This window comes from Entelurus aequoreus, linkage group LG12 (assembly GCF_033978785.1).
Source record: "Entelurus aequoreus isolate RoL-2023_Sb linkage group LG12, RoL_Eaeq_v1.1, whole genome shotgun sequence".
Lineage (NCBI taxonomy): Eukaryota > Metazoa > Chordata > Actinopteri > Syngnathiformes > Syngnathidae > Entelurus > Entelurus aequoreus.
The window spans coordinates 18,765,498-18,785,597 of record NC_084742.1 but is presented as its reverse complement, the minus strand read 5'-3'; the positions used below and the strand labels follow the sequence as shown (position 1 = coordinate 18,785,597).

The 20,100-nt window shown below is 40.1% G+C and overlaps 1 protein-coding gene across 1 annotated transcript; it reads right to left on the bottom strand.

Moving 5' to 3' along the window:
- Nucleotides 1–202: 202 nt before the first annotated feature.
- On the bottom strand, nucleotides 203–14,627 carry sstr1b (somatostatin receptor 1b). The gene is made up of 2 exons (XM_062065003.1): nucleotides 14,395–14,627; nucleotides 203–1,632 (listed from the first exon to the last, which is right to left on the bottom strand). The coding sequence occupies exon 2, from the start codon at nucleotides 1,495–1,497 to the stop codon at nucleotides 400–402; it is 1,098 nt and encodes a 365-aa protein (XP_061920987.1). The 5' UTR covers nucleotides 1,498–1,632; nucleotides 14,395–14,627; the 3' UTR covers nucleotides 203–399.
- Nucleotides 14,628–20,100: the final 5,473 nt, after the last annotated feature.

Here is a 20,100-nt window from a genome sequence, read left to right as displayed (position 1 = left end):
AAAAAGGGCAGTTTCCCTTTAAGGATGTAACCTATGCATAGTTTCAGAGCATCATCTTTGTCATACACATAATTTTTTGTTATTATATTCCTTTTTTGAGGCCAATCATATATGTTGCAGGTGTACCAGTGAAGTTTATCGACAGTTCTAAGTAGACAGAAAGCTACAAGAGACAAGACAACATTTATTTCAGATCATGGACATTAGCTTTGGATCCACAGGTAAGATTAAATATGGAATATATAATTGAGACAACACGTTGTATAAACACTTGGTATCCATAGAACACTTTTAAAGCTTTTGTAATCCACGTAACTCCCATGACATTCCTTTTTTTTGTACTGTGATTCTTACTTGTTTGAAGCTTTTTAAACACGTTTTGGCGACAGTCTTATTTCGTTACACGGTGGTTGTGCGTGAGGTATACGTTCCATTGCGGAACACCATGTCAGAGGCCATTAGTTCTTTGGGAAAATCGAGCGGTCCGCAGGTGGGCCCTTGTCCCCTCACGGCAACGGCGCAGTAGTCCACCTGCTCCGCGTCCATGCCGGACTCCAGCCAGCGGAAACACACGATGCGCTGGAAGGAGCGCCGGAAATTATCCGACACGAAGCCGTAGAGAATAGGGTTGGCGGTGCTGTTGGCGTAGCTGAGGATGACAAAGAGTTGTGTCACCATAGGGTCTGGGGGGCGGTGGAAGACGCTGACCAGCTGAACGATGTAGAAGGGCATCCAGCAGAGGACGAAGACGGCGACCACCAGCAGCACCATGCGGGTGATCTTCTTCTCGGAGCGCCGCCGTTGGAGCCAGCCGGCTTTCAACCCGACTGCTCGCATCCTGGCCACCATGAGGCAGTAGCACAAACAAATGGCCCCCACGGGAAGCAGGAAGCCCAGAAGGAAAGTGTAGACCACAAAGGCTTCAGACCATGCCGCCTCGGGCCACAAGAAGTTACAGTCCACAGCGCCGTCGTGAGCCGGCACGGTGTCGGCGAAGATAATGATGGGGAGGATGACGAGCAGCGACAGCCCCCACACGCAGACGTTCACCACCTTGGCCACGGTGGGCCTGCGGTAGCGTGCCGCCTTGATGGGGTGCACGACAGCCACGTAGCGGTCCACGCTCAACACGGTGAGGCAGAAGATGGACGTGAACATGTTGATGCCGTCCACGCTCAGCACCAGGCGACACATGAGCGAGCCGAAGGGCCAGTGGCGCACGGCGGCCGAGGTTGCCAAGAAGGGAACGCTCAGCATAAAGAGCTCGTCGGCGATGGCCAAGTTGAGGATGTAAATGTTTGTGGCCGTTTTCATTTTGGCGTACTTGAGGATGACGTAGATGACCATGGCGTTGCCCGTCAGGCCGACGCAGCAGACCAGAGCGTAGATGGACGGGATGATGATGTTGCTGGCGTCGGGATCCTGGTAGTAGTCTTCGTAGTCCACGCTTGTGTTGAAGGGAAGCCCAGTTGGCTTGTGGCTGTCGTTGAAATCCATGACCACTCTGGTTTTTCTCCTCTTTAATGATTTACAGTTGGTTCAAAACATTCCATATGCGGATTGCAAAGGAGCCTTCAGCGCTGCCACGTGATTCTGTCCTCCACCATTAGTGTTCACCTCGGTATGTCAAAGCTGTAAGGACAGTAGACGACATGTCGGCTCATCAATCAGTACAAGCTCAAGAACATTTACACTCTACTGTCAATCTCCACCCCTTTTCTTGACTCTCTTCGCTCATGCAGAATGAATGATATTTAACAGGGGTTAATCGAAATTAATCCACAGCAACTTTTTTATTATAGTTTGATAGCACTAATTGTAATATGTTTTTATGGTAACTTAAATGGAAAGTGGTTTGATGGCACTATCTGCAGAGAAGAAAGAGTGCTGCAGCTTTGGGCGCTGTCCCAAAAATCAATCGAAAATCAAAGTCACATTTATGACATTTATACATTTGTCTGCATGCAAACGGTTCGTGTGTGGAGGTCGTCCATGCCCAACTCTCTCCAAAAGTATCAACATTTATGTTTTGAAAATGTACACATCTTAAAGACGAACATCATTGCTATTTTTTTTTTCAGGCACGGGCAAAAATGTATTTCAAAACTGCATAGATTCACCGGTCACAACATTAGGTACACCCTGTGCGGCGCACAATGCCACTTTAAAAAAAAAGCTGCATTTACCAGCATTTATCACACTGCATGTCGCAAGTCTCATGGCACGATTACATGAAAATAATACTTTGTCTCACCTTCTCTTGGGTTTCCTCAAACCAAGTAGTAATGTGCAATAGCGCCATCTTTTTATTTAGAGTGTAGTCCAATTCATCACTGTTCCATTTTTGACAAAACAGTCACATGTACACTGTCGTGCACAAATAAAGACATAATTATTTACTATATTTTTCTGCATCACGGTATTTACGTACCGTGATGCCGGGGTGTCCAAACTTTTTGACTGGGGGGCCGCATGGGGCTTAAAAACTTTGGCCAGGGGCCGAAAACGGACTACATGCAAAGTAACTATGTATATATGTATAGCCTATACATATATATGAGTACATAATAATATAATAATATTATGGATGTATAGTTATTTTAATTGGTTATTAAGAGTATGTTAAAGTTCAACTCACACCATGTTTGCTTCTGTGACAACTACCTTAAGGATTTTAATCAATTAGAAATATCAAGCAGCTAAAATGTGCCAAACATGGATATGTGTGGAGAGAGTGTTTTGCATCCCTTGTAATGGGTTTACATGGGTGTCATTTTGATTTTTTTTATGTCGATTTGACATTTTTCTATAACATCCACAAAGTTCAATGAGCAGGTTATGTGTGATCATGTTTGTTTGAATTTTTGTACTAGTGGATTTTTTTTCTTCTGCACTCTTACTTGGGGGAGTTGTTTGGATTGGGTCGTATAAGTAAATGCTGTACTTCGGGGACTGGAAAGTACAATTAATGTCAGAATTACTTTTGTTGGCCACCAGATGTCGACAAAATGGCATCAATCAGTCCATTGGATATTCATATATGATATGGATACGCCGCTCCCTATTAGATTGTTTGTCGAACTCGTGCATTGTCGTGGGCCAAATTGAAGACGCCGGCAGGCCGCATTTGGTCCTCGGGCGGTAGTTTGGACAACTTTGCCGTAATAGTTTCCAAACTGTGCCTGTCACATGGCAGTAAAACGACTGATCAAACAAAACAGAAGTCATCGTCATGGACCCACTCGCCGCGCAGGCTAGCTCCCCAATCAGCTAAACAGACTCAATAACTCCATGGTGACCTTTTGGTGAGTCTATGAAACTGAAACAATACAAAAATAATGCCACTGTAAGTCAATAATACTAACACAGACACTTGTAAACGTGTTAGCATATTCTCTAATGCTCACAACGCTTGTTTTATTACATTATGATTGCACGTACAAATATGCATGATAACACTCACGCCACACATGGGACGTTTTAGTAAGTATGAATTGTTTTAGTTATATTGTAAATCTTTCAAACGTTGCTCGGAGTGATGAATGGATAAGCCTTTCAAGCAGAAACGCTATGGACAGATTAAGGCATGAAGCAGGAAGTACATTTTCAACCCGCAACACCTGCAATGAGCAAATTCGTCCAAAAGTTGTCGCCATAGCACAAATAATACCACACCTTTTCAATGTCTCTCTCTGTGTCATATAAAAACTATTTATTTGAATACTATTATTGAATAAACTATTATTGTCGAATACAAAACATTATGGTTGTTAGCGAAGAAAAATTCAATAATTAGCTAGCTGCCCCGTTTTTATAAGCTGGAGGGTACAGAGCGTGGGAAAAATGTTGAGGAATAGTCTTGGAAAATAAGGTATTTTATAGTCATCAGAGCCGGCGGAACCACATGAGATGAAAAGGAAGAACACAGTAGTGGGGGAGGAGGGTGGCCAAAAGAATGCACAATGAGTATGTCCATCAATCTGTGACGTCACAAATGGCCCATTGTTGAAAAAAAGACTACAAAACACAACATTCCGAGGCATCCAAGACTGCTTGCAAGCTCACCCTTCAATGATTTGACGCTTTGGCATTGTTTAACACGAGAACCCAACATTGTAACAACATTTATAAGTCAGAAAAGACAACAATTGTCATAAATCCCCTTTAATAACTGTGAGTGGTATACTATAAGGTTTACCGTATCAAAAATTATTTTTTATTTTCAGAGCTTTTTATGGGTGTGTCACCATTATTTGTGGTTATTGGCCATAGATAACTCCCACAAGTATTTGGATTATTGCAGTCGCCTCTCCATGTCTTTTCCCACCAGAATTATAATAATAATTAACGTTCACCCGTCATCCCATAAAAAACTTTGCTGACTTGAGAGGGTCCCTAAGTAGGCGTGGCACACAAAGACTACCATAGTTTATTTGCCTTATTTATAAATCAGGAAGATAGAAGTCAAAATCCCAATGAGTCTTGCTCCTTCTTTCTGATTCCTCCTTTAATGAGCTCAATCATCCTTTTGATGTTGCATTAGTGTCTGTTTTCTGGAAAAAACATGCAAGCATGGACAAGGTGGTCCTATAGCTCGAGGAGATAATACTTCAGCGGGGACATGCAACGCTTGCCTGCAAGTGGTAATCCTTTTATACGGAATTAATACCCATGCAGGACCACACATGAAAGGACTTCCATTAACGGAATGGCTAAGAGCATTGACACTTTTAGAGTTATAGTCACAATAATGGAGGCGAATCCACTCTGAAGTCTGTGGAAAAAAATGGTCGTTGCATCCTCAATCCAATTTGGGACATGGATGAGGGATGAACTACAAGACCTTCTCTTGTAGGTAAATAATAAAAAATATTGCTACAACTTCTGCAACCCTGATAATGAATGTATAAAATTCTGTTCAATTAGCACTCAAAACCCATCCGAAGTATTTGGGGGTTCATGTGTTTGTTCATGCACTTCCTGTGTTTAAGAGTCACCATTTTCTAATTGGTAGAGAAAATAATAGACAACACATAATACACATTTTAGATTTAGGAGTGATAAAAGTCAGAAAAAAATACAAATATAATCAGATGGGAGTAGAAAAACTGACAGAATATAGCTTGTGCTGCGATAAAGGAAAAGAAGAATAGAGAGGGTTTAAAAAAATAAAAACAAAAACTGGTATGTCACCAATAAGAGGAATAGATAAGAATAGTTACAATGTGTTATTAACAGAACATGAAATAAGAAAATAGATTAAAGATGGAATTAAGTATATTGTTTGGTATTGTTGAAATTGATAATAAATAAGGGGGGAGTGCCATCTCCGGGTTGGGGAGGAGATCTTGCCCCACGTGGAGGAGTTCAAGTACCTGGGAGTCTTGTTCACGAGTGAGGGAAGACTGGATCGTGAGATCGACAGGCGGATCGGTGCGGCGTCTTCAGTAATGCGGACAATCGATCCGTTGTGGTGAAGAAGGAGCTGAGCCGGAAGGCAAAGCTCTCAATTTACCGGTCGATCTACGTTCCCATCCTCACCTATGGTCATGAGCTTTGGGTTATGACCAAAAGGACAAAATCACGAGTACAAGCGGCCGAAATGAGTTTCCTCCGCCGGGTGGCGGGGCTCTCCCTTAGAGATAGGGTGAGAAGCTCTGTCATCTGGGAGGAGCTCAAAGTAAAGCCGCTGCTCCTCCACATCGAGAGGAGCCAGATGAGGTGGTTCGGGCATCTGGTCAGGATGCCACCCGAACGCCTCCCTAGGGAGGTGTTTAGGGAACGTCCGACCAGTAGGAGGCTACGGAGAAGACCCAGGACACTTTGGGAAGACTATGTCTCCCGGCTGGCATGAGAACGCCTCGGGATCCCCCGGGAGAAGCTGAACGAAGTGGCCGGGGAGAGGGATGTCTGGGCTTTCCTGCTTAGGCTGCTGCCCCCGCGACCCGACCTCAGATAAGCGGAAGAAGATGGATGGATGGATAATTTATTGTTAAATACGGCTACATGCTTAAATAGGAAGTGTACTTTTTAGGGGGAGAATTTTGCCTATCGTTTACAATCATTATGAGGGACATTACAATGTTTCTTTTAAAATGCATTTTAAATATTAAATAAATAAGAAGTTTGGTTACAATGGAGCCTATAAGAGCCGCGCAATTCTGGCTATAGAGCCCCTAAAATAACATCTAACACCTCCATTGAGGTTTTATATACATGATGTAAGTATATAGGTAATGTAGTAACAGCACATTTATAATAAAATGTAATAATTACGTATTTTCATAATTTTAAGCATATGTGGGAACACTCATTTCAAAAACACATCAAAATGTTTTCTTTTTTTTTTCTTCATCACTGATTACTACTCCCTGCAGACTTCAAACATTATAAAACATCACTTACTGTATAAGGTCTGCTTATTATGATTTATGAACTACAGTAAACTTCCAGCGAGTAAGGAAGCGAGGAAACAGCAGACCACTTGATGATGTGAACAAAGCGACTCACGGTAGTGATCACGGCGCCACTATAAATAGTTTATCGGCATTAACGCGTATAATAACAATATCACTAATACTTGGTTAATATTCAAGTCACAAAATGTAAATGGAGTATTGTTGGCGCCTTTTGAATGGTTATTTATTGGATTTTCTGGGCAAAACAGAGGACCTCCCATTGGCTTCACTATTAGCGGACTTTTATTTACGTTTATTTACAAGTTGGAATGCTTAAAAAAAAAAAATCCATCCGTCGTCATGTCTTTCATAATGATTGTAAACGATAGGTACAGTTCCCCTTTAAGGAGTAGATGTTCTTCCTAGCACTTGAACATGTCTTAAAGCTACAGTAACCCCTAAATGAGGCTTGTGGCAAAAAATTAAGTTTTTGCGACAGATCTGGACCTGATTAAATGACAGAAAATCTCCTCCATTACTGTAATGCCAAATGATGGTGGGATGAGGACACAATGTACATGTATTTATTTAGACTTTTGTATCAGTTACTAGGATAAGACACAATACCTTGGACAATTAAAATCAGCCAATTAAATACTATAAATATGGATTTAAAGTACAAATGCCTCCTGGCATAGTTACTGATCAATATATTTTTATACTGCATATATACATTTAAGACCTTGATCTGTATGCATGTTTCTGCTTATTGGACTATATTAATATGTACTGGCATGTATTGAGCCGACAGTAATGATGCATGAGGTGGACAAATGTAGTCCAAACAAGGCTGACTTCAAAAGCATGTACTGTAGCGCAGTGTAATCACATGGAAAAAGGTGTGTTATACACCCACCATGTATCCCTCCACACATTATCTAGGCTTTGTAAATCTGAAGGAAACAAACTTGAAAGTCGGGCGGTTTTCAATATTTCCAAGCAGCAAGATGCTTTAATAAGACAAAATGTTGTGTAATTGCACATTGTGTACCTGTATGTACAATACTGTACACTTTATGTAATTGTTTCTTGAACTGATTTTAACATGTGTTGAATAACTGTGAGAGGCATATACAGTTTATTTTCATGGTGGGTCACACTCAGAGGGCCGCGTCATTCTACTGATTGATCAACCGACTCCCGGATTTTGCAATGTTGCGATCGCGCCAATTCATGCAAATTCAACCAATCCCCGCAAATTATGTGCGTCCTCACAATTTTGCCCAATCCCTACAAATCCCCCATCACAAATGAGCCAATCATCAACATTTTCTCCAATCAAAATTGTTCCAGCAGTACTGTTTTTGTTTTTTTGTCCTGTTTAGCCACTCAGGCAATTCATAATGTAGATGCCCATATCTGCTGTACAGATTTACTTTACAAAAGAGAAGTGTGGGATACTCCTCTTGTTGCCTTATTTGTATTTGACTTTATTAAATGGATTTATTTAATGTTTGGTGCAGTTGGTCCGTGGAGGAGGGGATAGAAAGAAGTAAAAAAGGAAGACAGAAGGGGAAATTGCGGGGGCAAGAGTGGAATAAGGCAGAGACACAACAACAACGAAAACAAAAACAACAGCAAATACGTTATGTACAAATATGATACGCAAAGTGATAGCAAAGAAGCAGTTAGTGAAGTAAATATTAATAACACAGAAATGACAATGAACATTATTACAAATGGATCAATGCAAATACCAATAGAGTGATAATGAATAATAACTAATTACCTCTATTATCAACAATACAATTGTTTCAAATGCAACAATACAAATATGTAATGATGACTTGAATTACAAAAGAAAGCAGATAAATGGAGGGGAAGAAAGAGAAGCAAACTATAGTAACCTTGTAGATTGTTATAGTAAATATAGGCTAAGCCAGGGGTCGGGAACCTTTTTGGCTGAGAGAGCCATGAAAGCCAAATATTTTAAAATGTATTTCCGTGAGAGCCATATAATATTTTTTAACACTGAATACAACTAAATGCGTGCATTTTTAAGTAAGACCAACATTTTTAGAGTATAGTAAGTCTCTTATTATTTTTAATAACATTGTTATTCTGAAGCTAACCAATAATAAATAGAATACTTCTTACCATTAATGCGACTTCTTGAACAGGTGCGGTAGAAAAACGAATGGATGGATTAAAATGCATGAGAATGTTTTATATTTTGAACGTTATTTTTAACACTGGGATTACCAGCGGAATTATTCATTTCTTATCGTGTTAAGCAATGTCTGCTAAGATTTATCTGAGAGCCAGATGCAGTCATCAAAAGAGCCACATCTGGCTCGAGAGCCATAGGTTCCCTACCCCTAGGCTAAGCTTTAACAGTGTGCCGTATTTTACCCAGTTTTCCCTATACACTACCGTTCAAAAGTTTGGGGTCACATTGAAATGTCCTTATTTTTGAAGGAGAAGCACTGTACTTTTCAATGAAGATAACTTTAAACTAGTCTTAACTTTAAAGAAATACACTCTATACATTGCAAATGTCTGGTTTTTGGTGCAATATCTACACAGGTGTATAGAGGCCCATTTCCAGCAACTATCACTCCAGTGTTCTAATGGTACAATGTGTTTGCTCATTGGCTCAGAAGGCTAACTGATGATTAGAAAACCCTTGTGCAATCATGTTCACACATCTGAAAACAGTTTAGCTCGTTACAGGAGCTACAAAACTGACCTTCCTTTGAGCAGATTGAGTTTCTGGAGCATCACATTTGTGGGGTCAATTAAACGCTCAAAATGGCCAGAAAAAGAGAACTTTCATCTGAAACTCGACAGTCTATTCTTGTTCTTAGAAATGAAGGCTATTCCACAAAATTGTTTGGGTGACCCCAAACTTTTGAACGGTAGTGTATGTTTGATGAAACGTGATTATATGCATGAGTGTATGTATGCTTGTGTGCTTGTGTATGTACAGTATGTGTATATGTATGTTTGTACAGTGAATGTGCCTGCGGATGTATGTACCGTGTGTGTGTATATGTATGTACTGTATTTGTGGATGTATGTGCAAGTGTATGTACCTATGTGTGCACGTATGTATGAATGGATGTACGTATGTATGTATATACAGTACAGGCCAAAAGTTTGGACACACCTTCTCATTTAATGCGTTTTCTTTATTTTCATGACTATTTTCCTTGTAGATTGTCACTGACGGCATCAAAACTATGAATGAACACATGTGGAGTTATGTACTTAACAAAAAAAGTTAAATCACTGAAAACATGTTTTATATTCTAATTTCTTCAAAATAGCCACCCTTTGCTCTGATTACTGCTTTGCACACTCTCGGCATTCTCTCGATGAGCTTCAAGATGTAGTCACCTGAAATGGTTTTCACTTCACAGGTGTCATAGTTTTGATGCCTTCAGTGACAATCTACAATGTAAATAGTCATGAAAATAAAGTAAAACGCATTGAAATGAGAAGGTGTGTCCAACCTATTGGCCTGTACTGTATACGTGTGAATAATTGTGTGTAAGTGTGTATGCATGTGTGTTTCTATGTACAATATATTTGTCTCCCAGTATGTGCGTGAGCCAAAGTACGGCCCCAAGCACCCAGAGAGCTCAACCCAAACAACAGCAGGTCCGGTCCCAGGGAACAATGGACCACCGGCCCCAGGCTGGCAGGCCGGCTAGATACAGGACCCCCAGAACCGGGCCCACCATGCCACTTGGCAGGCCGTAGACGGACGAGCCCAGCAATAGACGAGGCAGACAGCCAAGGAAGACAGCCAGCCTCCAAGCCAGCGACGGACCAAAACCCACATGGGCAGAAAGACGGGACGCCCCGCCCCGGGGGCCCAGAGACTTGTGGTTGTGGTGCTGTTTGGTGTATTTAGGGGATTGTTGTGCACAGGTTGGGGTCTTTTAGCCGGGCTGTTTTTTTTTCGTATGACTTTTTTTAATGGATGTGGTTAGTTGTTTCACTTCCTATCTGTGCCCGTCTTTGCGCTGTCGGGTTTGAGATGGTGGCTTGGTGTGGGGGTAGCGCAGCCTTCTTGTTTGGTGTGGGTGCTGTGGCTCGATGTTTGGGCAGTTGTGTGTCCGTGCGGGCTTGGATTCGGGAATGGATTTTCTTCGTGGGGGGTGGTGTTGATGTCTCTTGTTTGCGTGTTGGCATTTAGGCTGACTGGCGGACTGGCGCTGATATGATTGGGTGGTGTTGGTTTTGCAGCTGTTGTTTTTGCGGCCCTTTGTTTGTGGTGCGGGCGCCCGTGGCTGCTGGGTGCTGTGCGAGGGGGTGGCCGCTGTTGTGGTTTTTGGTTGTCGGGGCTGGCGGACTAATAGATTGAAATCGGTACTATACTGCCTTTGAAAAGTACCGGTACCATTCTTTCATCTGAATGCCCTCTGTGCGGCGGTGACTACAGAGCCGAGGCCCATGATGTTGAGTGTGTCAAAACACAAACACAAAGTGCATACATGCAATAACATCTTGGAGAGGAGGAATGTCAAAAAAAGACAATTCTACTGGTTAATAAAGAGTGTGCGTGAAGCGCAATATGGAGGTATTTGGGCTTCAAAACTAAAGATATAGGGGATACTTTAAACAAGGAAGCGCCACGCTGCAAGTGTTGCTCTAAAACACGCCTCGCCAAATGTGGTGATTAGTATTAACACAGTTGCTTCCAACTTAGATAAACATTTAAATAATAAACATTCAGATCTGCACAAGGAGTTTAAAGAGTGAAAGGTAATAATGTAGTTGTTACATAGTCCTGCTGTTCTGCTGCGGTGCAGACTGTAGTCAAGGAGCACAGGGCAGACGTTCCCTTCAAGATTGATGTTTTCGTCGGGGGTAACAACCTTCACTTTACCCTGCATTGGGTCTGCTACGCTCTGCTTTCAGGTCAAAATGACGAGGCCGCTGAGTCGTGACAATCTGTTTGCTTTATGATTAGTTTTGCAGGACACAACCGGACCGTTCATCACTCTACTGTGCAGTGCATGCACTACCTCTCTCTCTTTACTCGCCCACTCACTACACTGACGTCACTCAGACAACACGTTGCCATTCTCTTAAACACACACACTTATAAGTTAACAGCTCCTTTGTTGTGCACATGTAGATGCATAGACACGCACACAGCTGCTTGGATTGATGCCAAATATTAGCGGAGTTAAGACCTATCTAACGTCAACTAATGCAAGTAAAATGACTGAATTTTGTAACAAATTGCTACAATTTGTGTATTATTTTTAACAAGGTGTGTTTTACCCGCTACATGGTTTATCTGTGTACTTTTATCCATAGTTTTGTTTTAAGTACTTACTAATAATTGTATTTTTCTTAAAGCACAGACCAGTATTGGCAACCATAAATCATAAAGCATTTAACATATAGTCAATAAAGCTTTTTTATTATATTCTAACCTAATCCTTGATTATGACAGACTATATGTAATATGGAAAATTGAAAATTGTTCTTTGAGTGCAACAAGAAAAGCCCAATGTGTTTAATGCCCTTTGCTTTATATTTTAACTTTCTAAAAGTGTTCTTTAAATGCAATAGGAAACATGTGTTTATTGTATTGTAAGATTTTCTATTAAAATAAAGCCAATATTGAAATTTTTTGTAATTCACTTTATTTTGAAAAGTATCGACTCACATTTTGGTACCGGTACCAAATTATTGGTATCAGGACAACCCTACAGTGAATATATATATATATATATATATATATATATATATATATATATATATATATATATATATATATATATATATATATATATATATATATATATATATATATATATATATATATATATATATATGAATTTTAATTTATAATCCCCTCATATTATTACACAATTGCCTATGCATTTAATTGTTATATTTTTATTAGGGCTGTCAAAAATAACCAGTTACCTCACGTAATTAATCAAAAAATGATGTATATACAAATGTATACAAATAACGCAATCTATTTTACATGCTCCTTTACCTTTACCGTAGATGGTACGGGTTGCTATACGGTCAGTAATCAGGTCAATGCATACCTCAGTGCAAAGATGAGTGAAGAGACTCCAACTGGTGTGCTCACTGGCAATTTTCACATCAAAATAGACTTAAGATACAACTGTTATCACATTTAGAGTAAATACATGTAGTGCATTCTAATACCCTAAAACATTTTAAAAATGTTCCTGAATGACATTCTGACAATAAAATTACATTTGTGTCAAAATATTGGGATTTTTAGGTTAATTTAAATCAAGCAAGCAAGTAATAGCTTTTTAATCATGATGAATCCAAAAGTCTGAAATTATAAAAAATAATCCTTTGACACTTGCTTTGAAATCATAATTGAGGGTGACAAGTGGACATTTTGGTATTTTTTCTCACCAAAAGAATGTTTGGAATACATGTTTGTACAATATGTGATGCATGAGTGGGTAATATTCAAGTTAAAGACCTGCAATTGCATGCAGTGTACGCATTTTCGCTGCCAAAATTGAAACAACGAATACATTTAGCAAGAAAGATGAGGTGCTCTATGTCACATATTATTCCAAGACGTCCGCGAGCCACAAGAAATGTTGTGGCCCCAACATTTTGAAAATGCTTTGGTGAAATCAGATGTTTTCAATTACAATCTTTTTTTTGTATTTATTACTGTATATTGATTGACTATCATCATTGTTTGCCAATAAACTGATGGAAATCTTGCTTTGGAATCAGAAGTAAAGTGACAAGCAAAAGTTCAGCTGGTGTAGAATTTATTTTAAAAAGGGTTTTAATGGAAACTGCTTAGAATAGCTTGTTTTATTAAATAAAATTGATTTAAGAACTGCATTTGCAATCAGTAAAAAAAAATTCTGTCAAAATTAAAATACATTATTTAAGAAAGGTGAAACGCCTTATTGACATGCGTTATTTCCAGGCATAAAATGATGCCTTGAGTTTGACACCTGTGTATATAAGAGTATCAAAGACACTGGCCTTATGAAAATAAATAAAAAGCGGATATCTACTATATACGCCTACCATGTGTCCCAACTGACATCTTGTAGGCTTTGTAAACATGGAGGACAAACAAGAAAGTATTGCTTGTAGTTCTGTGCAGTAGGAGAAATGTTTGCTTGGAGAAGGTGAGTCGTGTTCCTCTCCCCGCTTTGCTTACCGTCAGACTCTATTTGATTTGATCGATGCCTCATTGAGTGCTGCAAAAAAGCGAATTTTCTCGATGACGCGCTGGAGCAGAGCCGAGCTGCAACGATGCCCCCGCCGCTTTTAGGAGTGTTTAGCCTGTGTTCATGCAGGTCAGCTGCATCAGGGAGCTTCGGGAGACGCTCCTTTAAGCATTCTCTGCACATTCTGTTGTTTTCTCACAACATACTGTATGAATTTATCTTTTCTCTCCACTTGCCCCTCATTTGGGGTTTTATATCATGAGCCGGACGACTCGACGATGATTGATTATGCGAAGCGGCAGAATGAGGGTGTCCTCTTTTGGTGATGAATTGTTTTGTCCTGTGACTCGTACACTTCCATATCGTTTGGGATGAATGGAGGATGCCTCTGCATCAAGGATTCCATATAAGTCTTCTTGCAGCTGTTGTTATTATACCTTCATGAACAGGCAATGAGAGGCGATGTCTTGAACTTCTACCTCTTACAAGTTGTCGTGGCAACAATATCTGCACACAAGCACTATACAATAGATATTGTCTTACAATTAAATGTAAAAGGGAAGCAAAATATTTTTTCGAACTAATTTAGACGTAAGTACTCTCAGAAGGGTCAGGCAGTCAATAAATCAGGTGAATTAGCTAATTGATCACCTTGGCCTGCTTGTAATGTATACATGCAATCTGCAGTATCATTATTAACAGGACTCACTAATACATGCTTGTCCTCTCACTCGTCACATGAGGCAGTCATCAACTGTGCTAGTGTGTTGTTCGCTCACCTGCCGCTGCAAAGATGCTCCTGTCCTCCAACGTCCTCATCACTGATGCAGCGGCCGGTCCTGCGGAGTGTGAGCGTCTTCGGTCTCCTCCGCCTGCGAGCTTGTCAGCATCCAACTGCTCTGTGTGTGCTGCCTTTCTCCTCTCTCACTCTCTTTGCTTTATTCCGCCTGCTGTCTCTGTCCCTCAGCCGTTTTGCTCTCCTTTTCCAAGCCGCATCTCTACACCTGTCTGCTATCACACATCCGAAAGCAGGGGTGTCCGAAGTGATTTTGTACCTATTCTAAATATACAACTAATTCCCTGTGATTTATTAGACGATTTCAGCCATTCCATCACCAAACCATGAAGCCTGTTTATTTTCCACAAGCGGCCTATAATACTTTTTGATTGATTGGTGACAAGCTTTTCCCCATCAATGGGCAGGTGGTGCCGGCTTACTTTCACTCACAAAGCCTTTCCTGCACCCAAAGCGCATACAAATGAGAAATAACACAAATATTATGGATCATAAATCTGGTTTTAAATGGCTTTTTTTTTTTAAATTTTAAAGTTATTTAAATACTTTTTTGCAGTGTAAAGTCTGCACTTTTTCTGCGAGTTGAAGCCAGGGGCGAGTTAGTCATTCGGGGGCCCAAAGCAATCCTAGTCATTGGGGCTCTCCACATAACAAAAACCACACAGTCATTTATCATGTTAGAAACTACCAGTTACGCAATGAGTATCACCGATCTTAATGCTTTTACTGTAATTAATAGGAAGTTAGGTACAAACCCTGTTTCCATATGAGTTGGGAAATTGTGTTGAATGTAAATATATACGGAATACAATGATTTGCAAATCATTCTTAACCCATATTCAGTTGAATATGCTACAAAGACAACATATTTGATGTTCAAACTGATAAACTTTTTTTTTTTTGCAAATAATCATTAACTTTAGAATTTGATGCCAGCAACACGTGACAAATAAGTTGGGAAAGGTGGCAATAAATACTGATAAAGTTGAGGAATGCTCATCAAACACTTATTTGGAACATCCCACAGGTGAACAGGCAAATTGGGAACAGGTGGGTGCCATGATTGGGTATAAAAGTAGATTCCATGAAATGCTCAGTCATTCACAAACAAGGATGAGGCGAGGGTCACCACTTTGTCAACAAATGCGTGAGCAAATTGGTGAACAGTTTAAGAAAAACCTTTCTCAACCAGCTATTGCAAGGAATTTAGGGATTTCACCATCTATGGTCCGTAATATCATCAAAGGGTTCAGAGAATCTGGAGAAATCACTGCACGTAAGCAGCTAAGCCCGTGACCTTCGATCCCTCAGGCTGTACTGCATCAACAAGCGACATCAGTGTGTAAAGGAAATCACCACATGGGCTCAGGAACACTTCAGAAACCCACTGTCAGTAACTACAGTTGGTCGCTACATCTGTAAGTGCAAGTTAAAACTCTCCTATGCAAGGCGAAAACCGTTTATCAACAACACCCAGAAACACCGTCGGCTTCACTGGGCCTGAGCTCATCCAAGATGGACTGATACAAAGTGGAAAAGTGTTCTGTGGTCTGACGAGTCCACATTTCAAATTGTTTTTGGAAACTGTGAACGTCGTGTCCTCCGGACCAAAGAGGAAAAGAACCATCCGGATTATAGGCGCAAAGTTGAAAAGCCAGCATCTGTGATGGTATGGGGGTGTATTAGTGCCCAAGACATGGGTAACTTACACATCTGTGAAGGCGCCATTAATGCTGAAAGGTACATACAGGTTTTGGAGCAACATATGTTGCCATCCAAGCAACGTTACCATGGACGCCCCTGCTTATTTCAGCAAAACAATGCCAAGCCACGTGTTACATCAACGTGGCTTCATAGTAAAAGAGTGTGGGTACTAGACTGGCCTGCCTGTAGTCCAGACCTGTCTCCCATTGAAAATGTGTGGCGCATTATGAAGCCTAAAATAGCACAAGGGAGACCCCCGGACTGTTGAACAACTTAAGCCGTACATCAAGCAAGAATGGGAAAGAATTCCACCTGAGAAGCTTCAAAAATGTGTCTCCTCAGTTCCCAAACCTTTACTGAGTGTTGTTAAAAGGAAAGGCCATGTAACACAGTGGTGAACATGCCCTTTCCCAACTACTTTGACACGTGTTGCAGCCATGAAATTCTAAGTTAATTATTATTTGCAAAAAAAAATAAAGTTTATGAGTTTGAACATCAAATATCTTGTCTTTGTAGTGCATTCAATTGAATATGGGTTGAAAAGGATTCAAATCATTGTATTCCGTTTATATTTACATCTAACACAATTTCCCAACTCATATGGAAACGGGGTTTGTAAAAATGGGACCCTTTACCTCCCTGTTTGGCACTCAGCATCAAGGGTTGGAATTGGGGGTTAAATCACCAAGAAATGAATCTCGAGCACGGCCACCGCTGCTGCTCGCTGCTCCCCTCACCTCCCAGAGGGTGAACATGGGGATGGGTCAAATGCAGAGGATAATTTTACCACACCCAGTGTGTGTGTGACTATAGCTGGGACTTTAACTTTAACAATATAAAAATAACCATTTTCAATTTTGAAATCTGTGATGCACTAAGACAGTAGTAAGTGAACCGCAAAGTGGCGAGGTAATATGGTAATTCTTCAAACTGATGGTTTTAGATTAGAGCAGTGCTTGTCAAATATTTTCTGTCACGCCCCGCAGAGGAAGAAGAAAACCTTTTGCGGCCTCCCCTGCCCCCCACTCTACGCAGCGACTATATAGTATAATTTGTCTAAAAAATTTTTTATAAGTACACCTCTGCATAACATCGCATCATTATTAACATTAAAGAAAACAACAAAAGATGTAAGAAATGTAGATCAACTTACGACAAAGAATAACTTTATTAACATTGTTTATTGACTGTAACAGAAAAGTGCATCAATTTGCCTGAAATTTAAAAAATCCTTATTTCAAAACGAAACATTTTTTGATTGACTCAATCCATTTGATACTGAAAAATTAAGCTAAATAAATTCAATAAATAATCAATTCAAATTGATCAGCAACATTAACTGAGGAGCACAATATACTTTAACCTACAAAAAAAATGAACACAACAATTTGTGCTTACTTTTGTTTTATGAATACAAATGAGGAAATCAAGATGAACGGGTACAGCAAGCACATTTTGTAGTGCACAGCTTTTCGTAGCATGATACTGCATGATAGTTGTTGTTTTTTTAAATTAATCAATCCAACAAAATAATACACAATAATACCATAATAATACAATTCCAAAACCAAACCCAGCCCAGCAACATTCAGAATAGCTATCAACAGAGCAATTGAGAGGACACACAAACATGACACAAAACAATCCAAAAGTAGTCAAACAAAAATGAATAATATCAACAACAGTATCAATATTAATAAGAATTCCAACATAGCAGTGATTAGAAATCCCTCATTTAGATTATCATCACAGCCATTTATAAAAAATGATTGATTGGCAACACTAAATTGGCCCTAGTGTGTGAATGTGAGTGTGAATGTTGTCTGTTTATCTGTGTTGGCCCTGTGATGAGATGGCGACTTGTCCAGGGTGTACCCCGCCTTCCGCCCGAATGCAGCTGGGATAGGTTCCAGCACCCCCCGCGACCCCGAAAGGGACAAGCGGTAGAAAACAGATGGATGGAAAATAAAAACATTTCAAAAATGAACAATAGTGTCACAGTGGCTTACACTTGCATCGCATCTCATAAGCTTGACAACACATTGTGTCCAATATTTTCCTGCATGATACTGATAAAGCATCACACAGGCCTCCCTGGCATCGCACGGGAAGCCGCCCCACTAATTGAGAAGGACTGGATTGGAGGATGCTGTTCACGTTTATAATTTGTATTGCTTTTGTCGGAGTTCCATCATCATCAGAAGGAGAAAGTCACAGAGATGCAGCCTTGTTATTATTCCTTTGACACAGTGCATTGTTGCACCGACTCGATGAGGTTCAAGAAAGCCACTTCACCAACATTTACAAATGCACTGATTCTACCACTGTTTCAGGGTGTGTGTTTTGTTCTGTATAAAAAAGGTTATCTGGCAAAGTTTAGCCAAAGTCTTTTGGACGTGTCGGCACAAATTGTTGCCCCCGCCTGGCATATCAATGTCACCTTGCTGTCCATGTTCCACACCAGCTGTCAAACGAAGATAGCACTCATGTGTTTCTGGATTAGACTCCCACCCTTACATTCTGTGCTTGTTTCTAACCGACAAGTGGGTCCGTTTGAGAGTTCTCGCTGGTGGAATCAGTGAGAGAAGTGTCTCTCTCCACCCTGCACACAACTCTTGAATCCGCTAAGAAGCCATCCATCACTTGACGGTTTGGTTTTGTGTGCCTGCTTGTTTGCTTCCAAGAGGAAATTAATCTCTGGTTCATGTCATCATTTAACAGAGAACTGGTGCACGGCGCCTCCTACAGTTAAAACTGAGCAGAACACTACACTTGATGGTGGCATCCCTTCCCAGCAGGCACACAACATTGATACAACATTGATTATACATATCCTTTAAAGGGGAACTGCACTTTTTTTGGAATTTAGCCCATCATTCACAATTCTTATGTAAGACAAGCCCACATATGTTTTTCCTTGTGTTATGCATTTGCAACTAGTAAAAGTCCGCTTACAATAGAGTCGCTCTATTCTGCTTATTAATAACTTAAAAACAATCAATTCACTTCCATTAAGGTTTTATATACCCACTGTAAGTATATATTTAATGTAGTAACAGGCAATGTAATATTTACCTATTTTGCTCATTTTAAGCATATTAATTTCAAATAGGCATCACAATGTTTGCTTTTTCCTTCTACATCATTACTAAATATTAATCACTGCAGACTTCATGAAAGCCAACAAACATAATAAAAAAATCACTTACTGGACAATGTCGGCTGTCACTGTAGTATGCCGACAGGATGTACATATATTCCCGTTTAGAGGAAGACTAACGAAGAACCAGGCGTCTTTTTGTGTCTTTCTCGCCATTTACGGGTCTAAATTATATGCCAAAGTGTACCAACTTGTCGGATTATGTCCTCATCCTTCTACTATCAAAGTCAGAGGCATTATTTATGATCTACAATTAACTTTCACCAGCTCCGAGACAAGAAAGCAGCTCACCAGCCCATGATGTCAATATATCAGCACAAGCTAGTAGTTTGCTCTCTGTGATCACAGCGCCGCTATAAATAGTTTGTCTGTGTTAGCGCTTATAATAACAATATCACTAATACTTGGTTAAAATTCAGGTCACAAAATGTAAATGCAGTATTGTTGGAGCTTTTTAACAGTTATTTATTGGGTTTTATGGGCGGAATAGAGGACCTCCCATCGGCTCCAATATAAGCAGACTTTTATTTACGTTTATTTGCAAGTTAAAATGCATTTAAAAAATACATCTGTCATCTTTTCTGTCATAAAGAATGTGAACGATAGGCAAAATTCCCCCCAAAAGTTGCGTTTTCCCTTCCTTTAACATTAACATCGAAACAACTTTGCAAAATAGTTGTATTTTGTAAACTGAGACAACGTTGTTGCCTAATGTTGGCTCTACGTTGTTGGTTGGGAAAAGACCAAAATTCAATGATCAAATCAAGGTCAGAACCTAAAAGTAAATAAAAGTTGTCAAAAAGCACGTTGTTTCAACGTTATGTT

Coding starts and splice junctions, on each gene's coding strand:
- sstr1b (XM_062065003.1), bottom strand. CDS start 1,497: ATGGATTTCAACGACAGCCACAAGCCAACTGGGCTTCCCTTCAACACA.